Source organism: Rhinoderma darwinii, chromosome 5 (assembly GCF_050947455.1).
Source record: "Rhinoderma darwinii isolate aRhiDar2 chromosome 5, aRhiDar2.hap1, whole genome shotgun sequence".
Lineage (NCBI taxonomy): Eukaryota > Metazoa > Chordata > Amphibia > Anura > Rhinodermatidae > Rhinoderma > Rhinoderma darwinii.
Window position 1 is genome coordinate 209,249,328 of NC_134691.1, and position 20,204 is coordinate 209,269,531.

Below are 20,204 nucleotides of genomic sequence, written 5' to 3' on the forward strand. Positions count from 1 at the left end.
AAAAACTGTGGGTTCAAAATGCTAACTATACCCCTAGATAAAATTCCCTGAGGGGTGTAGTTTCCAAAATGAGGTCACTTTTGGGGGGTCTTTATTGTTTTGGCCCCACAAGACCTCTTCAAACCTGACATGGTACCTAAAATATATGCTAAAAAAAAAAAAAAAGGAGGCCCCAAAATCCTCAAGGAACTCCTTTGCTTCTGAGGCCTGTATTTCAGTAAATTAGCGCACTAGGGCCACATGTGGGATATTTCTAAAAACTGCAGAATCTGGGCAATAAATAATAAGTTACATTTCTCGGGTAAAACCTTCTGTGGTATAGAAAAAAATGTATTACAAATGAATTTTGTAAAAAAAAATAAATGAAATTTGTAACTTTCACCTCTACTTTGCATTAAATCCTGTGAAACGCCTAAAGGGTTAAAACACTTTCTGAATGTTGTTTTGAATACTTTGAGGGGTGCAGTTTTCAAAATGGGGTGATTTATAGGGACTTTCTAATATATAAGGCCCTCAAAGCCACTTTAGAACTGAACTGGTCCTTGTAAAAATCGCCTTTTGAAATTTTCTTGAAAATATGAGAAATCGCTGCTAAAGTTCTAAGCCTTGTAACGTCCTAGAAAAATAAAAGAATGCTCAAAAAACGATGCCAAACTAAAGTAGACATATGGGAAATGATAACTAGTGATATTTTGTGTGGTATTACCATCTGTTTTACAAGTAGCTACATTTAAATTTAGAAAAATGCAAATTTTTGCAAATTTTCTTCAAATCTTGGTGTTTTTTACAAATAAATATTGAATTTATCGACCAAATTTTTTCCCCAACATAAAGTACAATATGTCGCGAGAAAATCTCAGAATCACTTGGATAGGCAAAAGCATTCCGGAGTTATTACCACATAAAGTGACACGTCAGATTTGAAAAATCGGCTTCGTCCTGAAGGCCAAAACAGGCTCAGTCCTGAAGGGGTTAATCTCCCATCATTCTCTGAGAGCGATCAGGAATATTTAAATGGCCCACTCACACTTCTACAGACAATAATAAATCCCCGTGGGCAGATGGCATCCCAATGGAAATGTATAAAAAGTTTGGTGGGATTTTACTAGGGCTGGGCAATTACTCGAATTTCAGCACAAATAAATAGATGTCAGCTTGCGAATTTTGGTTTTATCAATTACGTTCTCCCGATTTAAACTGTATCTTCAGGACGCAGATACAGTTGAATCCAATGGTAGAATAGGAGACTATAAGGTACCTGCTCTACCATTCACCATGTGCTGCTGGACGTGAGGCAGTGTCAGAGACCAGAAGAGCAGAGGGATCTCCTCCATTCATCATTGGAACAGGGTTAGGCGAGTATGTATATTATTTTTATCAGGCAGTATTGGGGGCAGCTGTGGGGTCATTATACAGCATGGGGGCAGCTATGGGGGACTTTTACTGTGTGGGTTGCCGCTATGGGGGCATTATTCTGTGTGGGGACAGTGTCAGGGGGTATATTATATACAGTAGTATACAGCTGGCTCAGGGGATAATTATTAATTCAATGGTGTAGCATGCAAAAAGGGGCATGGAATACAAAAGAGGTGTGGACTAAAGAATGATTCAATAATCATAAAATCGAGGTTACATGTTCAATTAATCGGGAATTTGATTTAGGTCATAAATTGCCCAGCCCTAGATTTTACTTCCCAAATTATTGAGGGTTTTTTAAGAAGCTTCTATAGACAGACATCTATTTCAGACAATGTAGGAGGCCATGATAGTTGTTTTACATAAGCCTGGTAAAGACCCTCTTTTACCAGACTCTTATAGGCCCATCTCGTTGCTCACTACCGATATTAAAATTTTGGCCAAAGTTTCAGCTATTCGTTTATCCAAGGTATTGTCCACTATGGTTTATTCAGATCAATCTGGCTTTACACCGTCCGGATCTACAGCTATAAATATTTGTAGACTGTATTTAAATGTGCAAATCCCCATTGATAATTCTGGTGATAGAGTAATATGCTCTCTGGATGCCGCTAAGGCTTTTGATAGTGTGGAGTGGGTGTACCTGTGGGAAGTTTGGAGATATTTGGGGTAGGGGACAAATTTATTTCTTGGGTACAACTGCTGTACGCTAGCCCTACGACAAAAATAAGCGTCAATGGGTGTTTAACTGATTCTGTCGTGTTAAGTAGTAGCACAAGGTGGGGTTGCCCCTCGTCTCCCACTGCTCTTCACGTTAGCTATTGAACCCTTAGCTGCAGCTCTTCGGGCTCATCCTGGTGTTACTGGTTTTCAATCGGGGTGAAACCGAGAAGACAGTGGCGCTTTACGCAGATGATGCGCTCTTGTTCTTAGCTGATGATCTTTGAGTGTAGCTATGGATGTTATTTCCACTTTTGGAGAGTATTCAGGATTTGTTACTAACTGGTCCAAATCTACGCTACTGCCTTTGGATATCATCCATGATGAGGATGTCTCTACAGACTCCGGATTACAATTTGTCACATTGTTCAAGTATCTAGGGGTGGTAGTATCCAGTCAGTTGTCGGACTACGAGAAACAACTTATCCCCGTTGATAGACAGATTCAAACATAAAATTATAGCTTGGACCAAATCGTCATCGTGTAAACTTGATTAAAATGATTTAGATGCCACAATTACTTTTCTTATTACATAGTGCACCAGTGTGGTTACCACTTCGGCTTTTTTTTTATCAGGTTAATAGTTTGAGAATTAATCTGGAGTGGTAAAAACCCCCTCAACAAACTGGAAACTTTTCATCAGTCTAAGACAGAAGAAGGGTTAGCTCTCCCTAAACCTTTGGTATACTTTCTAGCACAGTGGTGCCGCGACACTCCGCTCATCCACTGCAAAAAAAAAAGTTACGCCCCCGACATTGTAGCAGACGTGACGCGTGGACATCTGTTACACGTACCGCCCACCGCTTCCCACTAGAAGCCTGACGGAGGGAGATGAGCCATTAACGCTGGGCAGGGTAAGTATTTTTTTTCTTTAGTTTGTTAGCAATTGTGTGAGAAATGGAGCCAGGGGAATGCCGGAAGTTTTAGTCCTCTCCGCTTATACCTCCTCTCTGTAATGTCCTCTGATATCCCATAATATCAGTCTGGAAATGCTGGGAGTTGCAGTTCTCTCCTTTTCTACCTCCTCCTATTGTAAACTTTCTCTGATATCACATAACATCCTAGACATGCTGGGAGTTGTAGTTCTCTCCTCTTATACCCCCTCCCTGTAATGCCCTCTGATATCCCTTAATAACAGTCTGGGCATGCTGGGAGTTGTAGTTACATAGTTTGTACGGTTGAAAAAAGACACGTCCATCAAGTTCAACCAAGGGATGGGAAAGGGGAAGTGAAATATTTCTACACATAGGAGCGAATATTTTTTTTGTTCTAGGAATTTATCTAAGCCTTTTTTAACGCCATCTACTGTCCCTGCTGTGACCAACTTCTGCGGAGTTCTCACAGTAAAGAAGGCTCGTCACCTCTGCAGGTTGAACCTTTCTTTCTCCAGACGGAGGGAGTACCCCCTTGTTTTTTGAGGGGGTTTTACATGGAACAAGATTTCACCATATTTTTTGTATGTGCCATTCATATATTTATAGAAGTTAATCATGTCCGTCCTTAGTAGTCTTTTTCAAGGCTAAATAGGTTTAGTTCTTTTAATCTTTCCTCATAACTTAGATTCTCCATGCCCCTTATTAGCTTCGTTGCTCTGCTTTGTATTTTTTCCAACTCCAGGGCATCCTTTCTATGAACTGGAGCCCAGAACTGGACTGCATATTCTAGATGAGGCCTCACTAATGCTTTGTAAAGTGGCAATATTACATCCCTGTCCCGTGAGTCCATGCCTCTTTTAATACACGACAATATCCTGCTTGTCTTTGAAGCAGCTGATTGACATTGTATGCTGTTATTTAGTTTATGATCTACAAGTACACCCAGATCCTTCTTAACAAGTGACTCTCCCAGTGTAGTTTCCCCTAGGACATATGATGCAGGTAGGCTGTTCGTACCCAGGTGCATAACTTTACATTTATCTACATTAAACTTCATTTGCCAAGTGTACGCCCAAACACTTCGTGTGTTCAAATTAGCTTGCAATGCATGAACATCTTCCATAGTCTGAACTATATTACATAGTTTGGCGTCATCTGCAAAAATAGAAATAGTGGTATTAATCCCATCCTCTATATCATTAATAAATACGTTGAATAAGTTCTCTCCTCTTCTACCTCCTCCACCTGTAAAGTCCTCTGATATCACATAACAGCTTGGACATGCTGGGAGTTGTAGTTCTCTCCTCTTATATCTCCTCCCTGTAATGTCCATTGATATCACATAACAGCTTGGACATGCTGGGAGTTGTTGTTCTTATACCTCCTTATTTATTCCTTCCCCAGGAGTAAGAACACCTTCGGTCTGTGATGGTCACTTTACTAGAGGGCTGATGGTCATTTTACGGGGGGGGGGGGGGGGCGACGACAGAGGGCTGATGGTCATTTTACGGGGGGGGGGGGGGGCGACGACAGAGGGCTGATGGTCATTTTACTGGGGGGGGACGGGCGACAGAGGGCTGATGGTCATTTTACTGGGGGGACGGACGACAGAGGGCTGATGGTCATTTTACTGGGGGGACGGACGACAGAGGGCTGATGGTCATTTTACTGGGGGGACGGGCGACAGAGGGCTGATGGTCATTTTACTGGGGGGACGGACGACAGAGGGCTGATGGTCATTTTACTGGGGGGACGACGACAGAGGGCTGATGGTGATTATACTGTGAGTGGGGGGCTGATGGTCATTACGGTGAGTGGGGGGCTGATGGTCATTACGGTGAGTGGGGGGCTGATGGTCATTACGGTGAGTGGGGGGCTGATGGTCATTACGGTGAGTGGGGGGCTGATGGTCATTACGGTGAGTGGGGGGCTGATGGTCATTACGGTGAGTGGGGGGCTGATGGTCATTACGGTGAGTGGGGGGCTGATGGTCATTACGGTGAGTGGGGGGCTGATGGTCATTACGGTGAGTGGGGGGCTGATGGTCATTACGGTGAGTGGGGGCTGATGGTCATTACGGTGAGTGGGGGCTGATGGTCATTACGGTGAGTGGGGGCTGATGGTCATTACGGTGAGTGGGGGCTGATGGTCATTACGGTGAGTGGGGGCTGATGGTCATTACGGTGAGTGGGGGCTGATGGTCATTACGGTGAGTGGGGGCTGATGGTCATTACGGTGAGTGGGGGCTGATGGTCATTACGGTGAGTGGGGGCTGATGGTCATTACGGTGAGTGGGGGCTGATGGTCATTACGGTGAGTGGGGGCTGATGGTCATTACGGTGAGTGGGGGCTGATGGTCATTACGGTGAGTGGGGGCTGATGGTCATTACGGTGAGTGGGGGCTGATGGTCATTACGGTGAGTGGGGGCTGATGGTCATTACGGTGAGTGGGGGCTGATGGTCATTACGGTGAGTGGGGGCTGATGGTCATTACGGTGAGTGGGGGCTGATGGTCATTACGGTGAGTGGGGGCTGATGGTCATTACGGTGAGTGGGGGCTGATGGTCATTACGGTGAGTGGGGGCTGATGGTCATTACGGTGAGTGGGGGCTGATGGTCATTACGGTGAGTGGGGGCTGATGGTCATTACGGTGAGTGGGGGCTGATGGTCATTACGGTGAGTGGGGGCTGATGGTCATTACGGTGAGTGGGGGCTGATGGTCATTACGGTGAGTGGGGGCTGATGGTCATTACGGTGAGTGGGGGCTGATGGTCATTACGGTGAGTGGGGGCTGATGGTCATTACGGTGAGTGGGGGCTGATGGTCATTACGGTGAGTGGGGGCTGATGGTCATTACGGTGAGTGGGGGCTGATGGTCATTACGGTGAGTGGGGGCTGATGGTCATTACGGTGAGTGGGGGCTGATGGTGATTACGGTGAGTGGGGGCTGATGGTGATTACGGTGAGTGGGGGCTGATGGTCATTACGGTGAGTGGGGGCTGATGGTCATTACGGTGAGTGGGGGCTGATGGTCATTACGGTGAGTGGGGGCTGATGGTCATTACGGTGAGTGGGGGCTGATGGTCATTACGGTGAGTGGGGGCTGATGGTCATTACGGTGAGTGGGGGCTGATGGTCATTACGGTGAGTGGGGGCTGATGGTCATTACGGTGAGTGGGGGCTGATGGTCATTACGGTGAGTGGGGGCTGATGGTCATTACGGTGAGTGGGGGCTGATGGTCATTACGGTGAGTGGGGGATGATGGTCATTACGGTGAGTGGGGGATGATGGTCATTACGGTGAGTGGGGGGGGATGATGGTCTTCGAGTGGTTTCCGCTTTTGACCTCCCATGGAAATTAATAGGAGGCAAAAAAAACCTGCGGCGCTCGTTTGGTGCTTTTTTTGCCTGCGGTTTTTGCATTCGCTTCAACGGCTTAAAAAAAAATGTGGGCAAAAAACAGCAAAAAAAAAAAAAAAAAACAACAACGCTGGCAATTCAAAATCTGCCTCAAAATTCCTAAAGTCATTTTGAGGCAGATTTTTATTTTCTGCCTTACAAAAGAACACTGTGTGAACATACCCTAAGAGTGTAGTGCTTGTTTTTAGCCGTTTTTTACACTATTTTTGGTAGGGGTGCCCTGAGAATTTTATTTTTTTCCTGGGGTTCCTCGAGCCTGAAAAGGTTGGGAAACTCTGTTCTAGCAGGACAGTTACAACAACTACATTTTTGGGAAAGTGTGGAAATAGACCCCAGAGAATTTTATTACGAGAGTTTCTGGGACGAGTTAGCTTACATGTGCTGTGGAAGCAAACAAATTAAATTGATCAGCCACTCCGTTCCCTACGCTGAGACTTATACATAGGGTGTGGTGGAAGGTGAGACATTCAAGACTTAAAGGGCACTACCCAGTACACTGCTTTATGGGATAATCCATGGCTGTCTAATTTATGTCAGCTAGAAAATATGAGCATGTGGCGAAATGCAAGACTAAACGTGTGATGCAGATAGTTAATGCCGGAGTGCATCACTCTTTTGAACAGATACAGGGATTATGTAATTCCTTCTACAGAATTTGAAAAATATCCTCAGCGGAGACATGCCAGATTATCCTGATGGTTGTATTATCATTAAGAACGGAATTTTAGATTTCATAGAAATGACTACTAGTTCATTAGTAGTTATGTCTAGACTTTATTTGGGTCTCTTAGACCTTATAATGGATAGATACACGGTGAGAGATGGGACCAGTGGAGGCAAATCCGAGAGAGAGAGCACCAGTTCTCTCTGAGTGAGGCCCATAGATTATCCCACTTATATTTGTAGCACAAAGTATATAGAACACAGAAATTCTTATTTGAAATTGGTATTAGAGGGTGTTCAAGATGCAAGCAAGCCTCAGCAGGTATGTTACACATGTTCTGCTCCTGTCCATGTTTGGCGGACCCTTGGCGGGATGTACTTCATATTATTACTGAGGTTTTCCAGGTTAATGTAGACATGACACCGCTGGTTTGTGTCCTGGGATATGTGGAGGATCTGGCAACCATGGAGCCTGGGAAATAGGCGGTTGCCAAACTGCTAGAAATATTGCACGCAAACTTATAGCGCAAATATTGGATAAATACATAGAGTCCTTCGAGACAAGAATTTATTAATAAAGTTAATTGGCTTACCAACCTTGAGAACGGAGTATATAGGAAAAGGGGGACATTAGCAGTTTGAAAAGGTCTGGGCTCCCTGATTGGACAATTCTAATTTGGCATTCAGGGAATTGACACAGTGCCATATGAGACTTGAGACACCTATATGAAGTTTGGCTATGATTGAGCGATGTGGGCACGGGGGTCGTGGGATCCTCACATAGAATTTGTGATTGGTTCTGAGATTGGGATAGGGAACTATTTTGGATTATGATGCTCTAGTGCATTTGACAGTTTCAACATACTAGATCTGTACAAGAAGGATGATATATCATATATATTTGGTTGTGACTACTAATATGTGCTGCTAATTGTAACTTTTGAGCTACTGTATATTTTACACGGAATGTACCATTGACATACATGATTATTGTATTATTTCGGAATGTTTCTGGGAGGGTGGGATGGCTTGGGGTTTTTGTACCTCAATTTAAAAATGCAAAAAAAAAAAAAAAAATACTGAACTTATCAAAATAAAAAAGTTCAAAAGGGTCCTGGATGCCTTTTTTGAAACTAATAATATTACAGGTTATGTTGACTTGACTACTAGCAATTAGACGTTGATAATTCTGCCTCATAGAACTTTGTCTTCCCCTGGGATCCACACTGAAGGAGAATAAGTTGAACAAGATGGCCTTGTCTTTTTTTAACTACAGTATCTTACCAAGACAATAACTTTCTAAGAGTAGAACATTTATTTTATCATTCTAACTTGATTTATTATAACAAAGAAAAATATTTTTGGTTGCAGATACTCTTTTTAAATTTGTTTTATTTAAAATTGCTGCAAACAGAATATATACACATAATCGACAAGGTTTTCAATGCACAAATCAGAGGATATACAGATACTCTTTAAACGGGAATGTATCAGAAAATGACATACTTAAATCAAGTTTTAGTATAAAAACAAAAATGTTGGTTGGGTTTTGTTATTTATGTGACTATCCATACAAAAAATAAGTCTAGTAGAGCACACACATAAAAAGAAAAATTCCGGCAAATTAGACCATTCCCTCATGTGTAGATAGGTTAGTCTCTACTATGTAGCAGACTACAGGATTACATCACCTATCAAATCCCTCCTGACGGATTTGAGACACCTCCCATCCCCACGCAGCTCCTTGTTCCTCTGTATGCCCCCTCTATGCATATATTGCTGTTGAAGAGGTTACATCTTCTCTATCTAAAGGACCAGGAGTGCTGATATATAATAGGCGAGTCCATACAATGATTAGGTGCAGTTATAAAACTCCCCTGACTCACATGGTCTATACGATCTGTGAGTGTTGTGTGCAGAGTCCAGTGTTTTTCTAGACACTGCTCCTTACGGACTCCAGCTTGTAAGAAATGGGCAGAAATCTATCAGTAGCAGGAGACATGCTGCAGCATCACATGAGACACACTGTAAACTGCTGTCCGGCAGAGTCAGTATGTCACTGATCTATCACTAGCAGAATGCAGGTAGACAGGCTGAAGCTGCACCACAGTGTTAGAGGATAATCGTTCTTTGTCACTGATCTATCACTTGAAGCACTTCGAAAAGACTCAGAGCAGAGCAAGGGCAGTGTGATGAGATTCCAGCCCCTCTGCCAAGCCAGAAGCATCATGAGAATTGTAGGTTGCATTAGGGGAGCCACATCAGAGGCAAAGGAGGAAACATGATGGCAGACAACTTATCAATGGCACATCAACTAAAATGGGTATATACAAGATCCTCTACATTATTATTTAATAGCAGCCAAAACTGCACTATATAGGCCAAAAAAAATGCTGGTGCGATTCTTTAAAGAGGCTCTATCACCACATTATAAGTGGACTATCTCCTACATAAGCAGATCGGCGCTATAATGTAGGTGACAGCAGTGCTTTTTATTTAGAAAAACGATCTTTTTTGACCACTTTATTAGATTTATGCTAATGAGTTGCTTAATGCCCAAGTGGGAGTATTTTTACTTTAGACCAAGTGGTTAGTATAAATCTAAAATCGCTAATAAAGTGGTGAAAATAGATCGTTTTTTTAAATAAAAAGCACTGCTGTCATCTACATTATAGCGCCGATCTCCTTATGTAAGAGATACGGCACTTAGAATGTGGTGACAGAGCCTCTTTAAGTAGACATTTCCGGTTCTCTGTACATCAATTGTCAGCTTTACTGAGTTGACTGGGTCGGCAGAGGGTGGGAGATTTAAAATATGTATCCCACAATACACATGCTGGAACCCCCACCAATCTCTTGCAACAGAAGACCCAAGTTTCTCCTCAATGTGTAACAGCGGTGAAGAGAAGTTTAAATGGAGCAGCAAACCATTCAACATCTATCGAACTCAATGAGTGAAAAAAAAAATATTTCTATACACGATATAAAAACTCTTTAATAAAGAGATTTTACCCCAAAACATCCAGATGTACATACCCGACGCTATATTTTAGCAGGTGATTAATCACTGTCAGAAGTGACTGAAATTTCCCTCCCTCTGGTGAAATGTTTACAGTGTAATCGGGAGAGAGATTTGTCTTTATTTTTTTATGAGTTTCAAACCGCATAGTCTGAAAACAACCTTAGGGTATGTTCACACGATGAGAGGCATTTACGTGTGAAAAGACAGACTGTTAACAGCTGCCTCGTTTCACACGTAAATGCATTTTGCGAGCCGTCTGAGACGCTCGTAAATCTTGAGCTGTGCTTCATTGAGTTCGAGGCAGTCCATTTACGCGTCGTCGTTTGACAGCTGTCAAACGACGACGCGTAAATTACAGGTCGTCTGCACAGTACGTCGGCAAACCCATTCAAATGAATGGGCAGATGTTTGCCGACGTATTGCAGCCCTTTTTTCAGACATAAAACGAGGCATAATACGCCTCGTTTACGTCTGAAAATAGGTCGTGTGAACCCAGCCTTAGAGAGAAGATCGAGAGACAGACAACTTTGGTTTGATTTAAAATTTTCAATTAATCGTTGCATTCCGAGCCATAACTTTTCTATTTTGCATCGACATATTCATGAGTGCTTGGTGAGGCTTAATAAAAGATCACACAAAGCAGGCAAGGAGGCCTTTGGCTGCATTGGAAGCAGATCGGTACTCTGCGATTTTAAAGCGGGGGGGGGGGGGTGATCTGGGAACATTGGGAGCCTCTTCCCCCTGTCTAACCACTCAGATGAAGGGTTTGCTATTGAATGCGGCATCTGAGAGGTTATACGTCCGGGATCTAAGTTATCTCTGATCCCGGCCGATGCAGGCAGGAGTCAGCTGTTTGAGACTGCTGGCACACGCCAAATACAGTGCTGGCTCAGTTCCTCATCCCACGCCATATTGTGATGGCATACATCCTAAGTAGTAGTACATTATGGCGCCAAGAGGCTAAGATTATTATACTTATGTTTGGGAACCATTAATAGTTAACAGTTTAGCTCACCCGTTCCCAAGTCAGTTCTTCTGCAGCTCGATCCCATTCTAAGGCATTCCAATTCATGTCATCTGCAAAAGCAAAACAAAAGGTTTAACTTAACACCACATATAAACGTATGATTGTTACGGTCTGCCGAGCGGTAAAAACAAAAAAAGTTATTATGTTAAGGCTCAGTATTTTTTGGTGAACCTAGCCGTATGAGGGTATCGACATTTTTATTGGTACAATTTTAGGGTACATATAATTTATTGATTGCGGGTTTTTTTCCCCACTTTAGCACAGTAATAACCATTTAACTTTATACTTCATTTCGTTACGATAGTGGCCATACTATTTTTTTATGGTAAACGATTTTAAAACGAATAATGAAAAAAATAAAAAAATATATATTAAACCTAAACTATACATTTTTTTTTTACCCCAAGGGAACTTGCAGCAGCGATAATGCTTTCAAATATTATGTATTTCAAAGCATTATTGCTGCCTGTCAGTGCTACACTAATAGGCAAGTGCCATAGTAAAGCATCGAACCCCCACAATATAGTCGTGGGGCGCAGATAGGTTGACAGTGGGAGCCCTGTCAAACACCTTAGATGTCACCGTCTCTACTAACCGCAGCATCTAAAGCCGTTAAATGATCCGAGAACAACTTTATTGGTCTCCGATCATCGCTCTGTGCCCAAGATTGTTAGCAAAAGCTTGGTCAACGGGTTTGCACAGCGCATATCGCTGCATTCTTCTTCTTCTGAAGCGCTGTCAAAAAAAAAAGGCAGCGCATCAGAAGAGGTTCCCTGAAAACCCGCTTTAAAAACACTATACGGCAGTCGTTAAATGATTTGCCATTGGTTCTGAAAAAAAAAAACCACAAAACGTGACATTAGATTATGAGACTTCTCTCAAATCAATATCATTAGCAGAACTGAGGATTTCCCTCAGTATTAATGGGACACAGGTTTAACTTTTATTTCAGCAAAGTAAGGCCAAAATATCATGAGATTCTCTTCTACATTGGGAAGTACCAACTGTACGGGGGAGGTGCTGATTCTGAAGTGAAGCCTTGTGCTCAATTCTCCTGATTAGCGGTTTTGTTTATTTGCTGCTCCATAGATACAAAGAGGGAAAAAAGTAATAAAAAAAAATATTGATTATCATATAAATTCGTCAAATGCTTATCTCAAACCTGGTCAATTTACCAATGGATTGTAATAGGTGACGAATCAGTGAAATGCAAATAGCACGAAAAATGGGTTTACCTCCAGCCAGGTGCCTGAACTTCACGGTCTACACAATATTGTGATTTATTAGCCATATATTGGATTTCCCTGTGTATTATTCAGCCCAGCTAGAGGAGAAGGAGGAGACTCCTCCTTTTAAAAGGGTTAATTTGCTAGAGGTTACAGCTGCTTGTGATCGATTAATCAGTCTCTAACTGCATACACACAGAGCCAGTAGCAGTCAGACACCGTTGGCGGGGGTTTGGCTGAAAGTGGACGTCACTACATGAAACCGTATCCAGAGGAGAAAGTTGTAACAGGATTAACCTATGCTCCTCCTTCTACTGCTCCGTATTACACAGTAATCCATCTTGCTGCTAACATACACCTGTCAAACAATAGGGCGCAAAAATTAACCACCAGAAAGCATGCGCCTATTGGACAAGCCATGAAACCTACAATCATACTGCACAAGACACAATGTATAGTAAAGCTCAATTGTTTTATTGAAGTACTCACGGAATAAAAGGAAACATGATATAAAGTGAGGACCTCACACAAATCAGAAACCACATTTGGTAGAAGGTAATAAAGTTACAGTTTAACTAACAGGGGTTTATGGTAAAGGCAAAGTATAAAGTTGCTAATGCATAACTGGTAAACTGAATATAATGGGTTAATTCAAGTCTCAAAGATATACACCGGTATTACATTACGTTTTATATTCAAACACGAGGATTGTACTCTGACAATCCAAAGGATCTACTCCCACTAACTTGAAATCATTCCTATATTTAACAGGAGAATTGATCAATCTTTATTCATATACATAAGAATTATAAGTAAACCCTATCAAGGACATACAATAGGGAGTTAAAAATGAATCCATGGACTCCTTTATTTTTGAAAATATGATTATTATATTTTGAAACTGCTGAACGGCAGATATAGCTGAGGCCCCATGCACACGACCGTAAAAAACCTCAGTTTTTGCGGACCGCAATTGCCCAATCAATTTTTTTTTTTAATCAGTTCAAGTTTATTCAACAAACTTCACATCAATACAGGTCATTATACATTCTCATACATTGTGAAAGCATTTCTCCAAAGACCCAAGCATTTATTTCCAACAAAACAATTCCTTCCCCCCAACTCCCCCCTGTATCCCCCAGCCGGCCCTCCCGTTACAATCTTCTTTATCCTATCTCTTTCTCCTTCCCATTTCCCTCCCCCATCCTCCTCCAACTCCCCGCATGTACGCAACAGTCAGTGGCTCTGTTCCTGAATGTGTGACCTGTCCCTCCCTGCTCCCGTGCCCCCCGCGCCCTTAGTGTTCCCTTGGACCCCCGAACCATTTAGAGTGAGACCAGCGCACATAGCGTCATAAGTTCCGAGGAAGCACACCCAGAGTGATCAATCCACCTAGCCCATTGTTTTTCAAATTTAGTCTTGGACCCCCTCTTGGAATATATCCTATATTCCATCAGAACCTGAGAATTAAGTGCCCCTATAATTTCTTGCTTTGAAGATGGCTCCCCATCCAGCCAGTGCTTTGCTATTCCCTTTCTTACTTGGTATAGTATTTTTGCAATTGCCAGCCCTGTCATCCTATCCCCCTCCAAATCCCCTACATACCCCAGCAGCATTACCACTGGATCCAATGGAATCTGTACCTCAAACACTTGGCCCATTAACTCTGTCATTTCCGTCCATAAGGCCCCCAATTTCCCGCAGGACCAGAACATATGAAGGATATCTGCCTTTTCTTCCGGACACCTAGGACACCTGGCGTCTGCCCTTAATCCCATTTGTTTCAGAACCCAGGGGGTCCTATACACCCTATGTATCAGAAATAACTGTGATCTTCGTTGTGCTACATTTATGGACAGAGTACATGATGCCGCCAATACCGCCTCCCAGTGGTCTGTAGGAGTAGGACCCACATCTCTTTCCCATGCAGCTTTGACCGATGCCATAGGATCTCCCAGATGTTCCGACAGCAACCTGCGATAAACTAATGAAATTAATTCCTTTGACGTTACTGCTTTTGCAATATGTTCCAACACTCCGGTGGCATGGATCGCCATGTCTACACTGGCCGCTTGTGTCTGCACAGCATGCCGAATCTGCAGGTACTGATAGAACATGCGGGAATCCAACTGAAACCTCTCCCGTAACTGCTGAAAGGATTTGAGTATGCCTCCCTCGTACAACTGACTCAATCGTATTATACCTCGCTGCTCCCACCCCTGCATCCCTTCCAATTTGCCCATTTCCCCCAGATATGTGTTCCTCCAGAGTGGGGTATATTTAGTACACTCTCCTATCTTCAACAAGTGCTTACACTGCCACCACACCTTATGTATGAGAAGCAGGGTGGGTCGAGTACTCGCCAGTCTTCTATAGCTGTGTGCTTCCAGTCCTGCCAGCGGATTCTCCCCCCCCCCAGATGCGATAGGATGCGCGCACTGAACCCCCAGGTCTCCTCCTGCTCCCACCCCCAGAAATGCTGACATTGGGCAGCTAAATAATACACCCAAGCATTAGGCAAAGCTAGGCCCCCCTCCTCCTTAGGCAATTGAAGTTTCTCCAGTTTAATCCTGGGTACCCCCTTCTTCCATACTAAGACTCTGAAAAGGTTATGCAACCTCCTAAACCAATATTTGGGGATCCATACCGGGGAATTATGTAAGACGTACAGCACTTGAGGCATAAGGATCATTTTAATCAAATTCGTCCTACCCAGAGCAGATAGCGGGAGCTTATTCCAAGCCTCTACTTTGGCCTTTATCGTTGTCAACAGTGGCATCACATTAAGGGACATATAATCCTGTGCTTTCGCCGTCACCCTGACCCCCAGATATTTAAACTCCGTGACCACCGGTATCTCCACCTCCTCCTCCCCAGTCTGGATAGCCCCCGGATCCATGAACATAAGAGCCGATTTCGACCAATTAATGAGCAATCCCGAATAATTCCCAAAACGCTTTATCAGGGCCATAACTAACGGTAGTGTGCGCTCGGTATCCGCCATGAACAACAGCATATCATCCGCGTATAATGCAATTCGTTCCTCCACCCCCCCATATCTCAACCCTTGTATATGCTCGTGTTGTCTTACTGCACAAGCCAATGGTTCCACCGCCAACGCGAATAACAACGGAGACAAGGGACATCCCTGACGTGTTCCCCGCGCCAACGCAAACCGATCAGAGAGGGCCCTATTCACCCTTATTTTTGCAGTCGGGGCTACGTATAACAACCTAACCCATTTTATGAAATTAGGCCCAAATCCCATTTTTCCCAGAACTGACCACAAATATCCCCATTCCACGCAATCAAAACGCTTTAGCCGCATCTAAGGGGACCCATTCACTTTCATTGAACGCGGACACCTTTCCGTAGCACTACGGAAGGGTGTCCGTGCCGCGGAAATGTTCCGGGAATTATGGAACATGTCCGTTCTTTTGCATTTTGCGGGCCGTGCTCCCATGCTTTGTATGGGAGCACGGCCCGAAAATGCGGCTGTCAGTCGGCGGCCCGCCGTGCCCGCAATCGCGGGTCGTGATTGCGGGCACGGTCGTGTGCATGGCGCCTTATAGAGGTGAAAGGAAAGAGTGTTTACATGTGTTTGTTTGTGGAATTAAAGTTAGTACTCCAGTTTCAATGGCGAGAGGTAGTCGCTATATAATTTAGATATGGAAAAATATATACTAATAGTGGTCTGTTCGTTTGGGTGCAACTGCAGGCATTCCTCCTAGACACCATTTACTATGAATTATCTAAGGTAATGGATACTCTCAATAATGGAAAATGGAGGCATTCCTCTCAGTGTCACTAAACCATCAGTTGTAACAACCTCTTAGAGGTATTCCTCTTAACCTTCCACTGCTCACTCAGGCTAAAATTACCAATTTCAGCAGACTATCTAGAGTAGGGGTCTCAAACACGCAGCCCCTGAGACTGTCATCTGCGGTCCGCAGGGATTCATAGCTACCTCGGGAGGGGAGACAGCAGTCTGAAGGAGGAGCGCGCAGGTGCTCATTCATGCCGTCACACAGCCCCCTGTAGATAGTGCACCCCCTCCAGTGGGTTTGACAGAGCTACACCCTCCCTCCCTGTAGATAGCTCTATTGGGGGTGCCTGCTCTAGGAGTGGAACCTCCAGCCAGAGCATTGCCGACGCTTTGCCCGGGGATTCCCCTGCTGGAGGAGCCCCTGATGTCAGTGGCTTCCCCAGAGAAGAAGTCCCAGAACAGAGACTATACTAATGCTCTGCTGCGAGACTCCTGTTCTGGGGAAGCCCCTGACATCACTGTCCATATATGGACAGTGATGTCAGGAGTAGAGCTGGAGCACTCTGCCCGGGACTCCTGCCTTGGGGTTGCCGCTTACATCACATTCCAGTCCAGGAGTATCCCCTGACATGACGGTCTATGGACAGTGACATCAGGGGCTCCTGCAGCAGAGAAATCGCCGGCAACGCTCTGGCTGGGGATTCCCCTCCTAGAGGGAGCCCCAATATAGCTATCTACAGGGGGTGTGTGCCTGGCACCATCTAGAGGGCACCGTGGCACCATCTACTCAGGGCACTGTGGCACCATCTACTCAGGGCACTGTGGCACCATCTACAGAGGGCACTGTGGCACCATCTACAGAGGGCACTGTGGCACCATCTACAGAGGGCACTGTGGCACCATCTACAGAGGGCACTGTGGCACCATCTACAGAGGGCACTGTGGCACCATCTACAGAGGGCACTGTGGCACCATCTACAGAGGGCACTGTGGCACCATCTACAGAGGGCACTGTGGCACCATCTACAGAGGGCACTGTGGCACCATCTACAGAGGGGCTGCCCAATCTTGACATTGTGTCTGCCAAACGCTGCCAACTGAGCAGCCGGACTGCATTTAGCGACACAAACTGGAGAACTGGATTGTTAAAATACACGTGATATAAACTCGCAAATTTCCGGTAAATTTAAACCTAGCAGTATTATTATAGTAATGTAGTATTGTTATAGTAATGTAGTATTATTATAGTAATGTAGTATTGTTATAATGGTTCAAATAACGAATTTACTATAATTTTGTATTGTATCAAATTTGAAAGTAATGCGGCCCGTGAGTAATGCGGCCCATTTACCCGGCCGAGATGGAGACCCCTGATCTAGAGTGTCTAAGGTGCTAGAGGCTTTCATCTTGAATTTATGAACATTGGAGACATACCATAGGTGATGTTATACACTCCGTATGTGTTTGCTGATTCTGAGAGGAATTCCTTTCAGAATCAAACACATGGAGGCATTCCTCCAAAAGAGCTACACATTCAGACTCAACCCTCTATTGTCGCCAAACTATGATGTTAGTTTTGTATTGATTCTGAGAGGAATTCTTCTCAGAATCAGCAAACACATGGAGGCATTCCTTCCAAAGAGCTACACATTCAGACTCAACCCTCTATGGTCGCTAAACTTTGGTGTTAGTTTTGTATTGGTATTAAAAAGGGCTAGTCCTGACAAGGATTCTATATTTAGGTCAGCAGAGTCATCGAATTATCATTAGAGGGCAGAAAATTTTATGAGAGGTCTAGACAAAGCAATGTAGGTCTAGACAAAGCAATATAGGTCTAGACAAAACAATATAGCTGCACACAGATAATTTGTACACCTTTTTTGCCACTCCATGGTCTCTAATGAAGGGGGCAATACAGCGTCCTTTCCCAGAGACTGTATTAGCCCTATGGACACTTTTCTGACCACTAATTCCCGGTGTCCCATAAACTAAACAAGGTGGGCGGGAGGAGATGCACAAACTGAGCAATGCTGCAGTGTTTAAGAGGGCCAACTAAAAAACATCTTAATTCCAGACAACCAATTATTAAATAAATATTAAATTAAAGCATCTTTTAAATTAAAGTTTTTTATTCTTTTTACAAATATGGTTTTAAAATAAGCCAGTTTCCAATGACTGTTTATCAAAACAGAAGTATAGAAACTATACTCGGAAAGGCAGTGTACAACAGTTTCACAGGCACAATAAAACGTGCACAACAACCAAACATTTTGTTGCCAAGATGAAACCATAGGATATGAAAAAATAAGTAAAAGAAATGTCAAAATTGTGATTTTAATCAAACGTAACATTCGCAAATACCTTGTGCCCCATTGTTTATATCAGCTGCATCTTCAATAACTGCATCATCTTCATTGTCCTCCTCCTCATCTTCTCCCTGATCTTCTGGCAGATCAGGGTTTTCACCAACTACCACATTTTCCACAGGAGGAATAGCTGGATGGTCCAAAGCGACATTTTCAACAGCCACATTGCCCGCACCTTGTGCCTATAAAGTAAGTGAGATTTTCACTATAAATCTGTACTTTAGTTAAACAGACCACTCTCTAATTCTTCACTATAAAATGACTGATAAATCAGAATTTGGACATAGAAGACAACATTATGGAAGCAAAAGGAGTAAACCGCCACAATTCTCAGACTGAATGATCTGTAGCACTAGGTATAGTTCTATAACCTAGAAACCTTAAAGGGTATGATCTCTTTGACAGCACGTGACGTGCGTGCAATTGTAAGGGGTTTATTTGCACTTAAAGAGGCTCTGTCACCAGATTTTGCAACCCCTATCTGCTATTGCAGCAGATAGGCGCTGCAATGTAGATTACAGTAACGTTTTTATTTTTAAAAAACGAGCATTTTTGGCCAAGTTATGACCATTTTTGTAGTTATGCAAATGAGGCTTGCAAAAGTCCAAGTGGGTGTGTTTAAAAGTAAAAGTCCAAGTGGGCGTGTATTATGTGCGTACATCGGGGCGTTTTTAATACTTTTACTAGCTGGGCGCTCTGAAGAGAAGTAACATCCTCTTCTCTTCAGAACGCCCAGCTTCTGACAGTGCAGATCTGTGACGTCACTCACAGGTCCTGCATCGTGACGGCCACATCGGCACCAGAGGCTACAGTTGATTCTGCAGCAGCCTCGGCGTTAGCAGGTAAGTCGATCTTACCTGCAAACGCTGATGCTGCTGCAGAATCAACTGTAGCCTCTGGTGCCGATGTGGCCGTCACGATGCAGGACCTGTGAGTGACGTCACAGATCTGCAGTGTCAGAAGCTGGGCGTTCTGAAGAGAAGAGGATGTTACTTCTCTTCAGAGCGCCCAGCTAGTAAAAGTATTAAAAACGCCCCGATGTACGCACATAATACACGCCCACTTGGACTTTTACTTTTAAACACACCCACTTGGACTTTTGCAAGCCTCATTTGCATAACTACAAAAATGGTCATAACTTGGCCAAAAATGCTCGTTTTTTAAAAATAAAAACGTTACTGTAATCTACATTGCAGCGCCTATCTGCTGCAATAGCAGATAGGGGTTGCAAAATCTGGTGACAGAGCCTCTTTAATCTTGCTCTCACATTCCTCTAGGATTGCCAATTGAGCACAATCTAGCTTTGAGGTCTGGGCCAATAGCTACCCAATACACACACTGCTCTTCAGCAGTCAAAAGGTTGAAATGAAGGCAGGCCTAAGGATTAATATTTAAAAAGGGAGTGCAGACATATAATTATACACTAATTTCGCTTGAAAAAAAGACAGAATTCAATGATAACCTCTCTCAGACCTAGCAAATTGAACTTAGAATAAGGCAAAACATAAATTTCTTGGCCAAATAAAGCCAACTTTACATTGCCTCAGATGCTTAACCCCTTAATGACCGCCGATACGCCTTTTTACGGCGGTCATTAGTGGGCTTTATTCTAGAGCGCCGCTATTCTACGTCGCTGCTGTAGAATAAAGTAAACAGAGCAGGGAGCCGTGAAATCTCCCTGCTCTCAGCTGCCAGAGGCAGC

General features: G+C 43.7%; 1 protein-coding gene across 2 annotated transcripts in view; it reads right to left on the bottom strand.

Annotated features, from left to right (window-relative positions):
- Positions 1-20,204, bottom strand: part of MARCHF6 (membrane associated ring-CH-type finger 6) — a 375,114-nt gene that overhangs the window by 253,021 nt on the left and 101,889 nt on the right. For both annotated transcript variants that reach the window (XM_075826906.1, XM_075826903.1), the window contains exons 7-8: positions 18,498-18,684; positions 11,133-11,194 (exon numbers count right to left, since the gene is read on the bottom strand). In XM_075826906.1, coding sequence (XP_075683021.1) covers positions 11,133-11,194; positions 18,498-18,684 — 249 coding nt within the window. The remainder of the gene's footprint in view (positions 1-11,132; positions 11,195-18,497; positions 18,685-20,204) is intronic.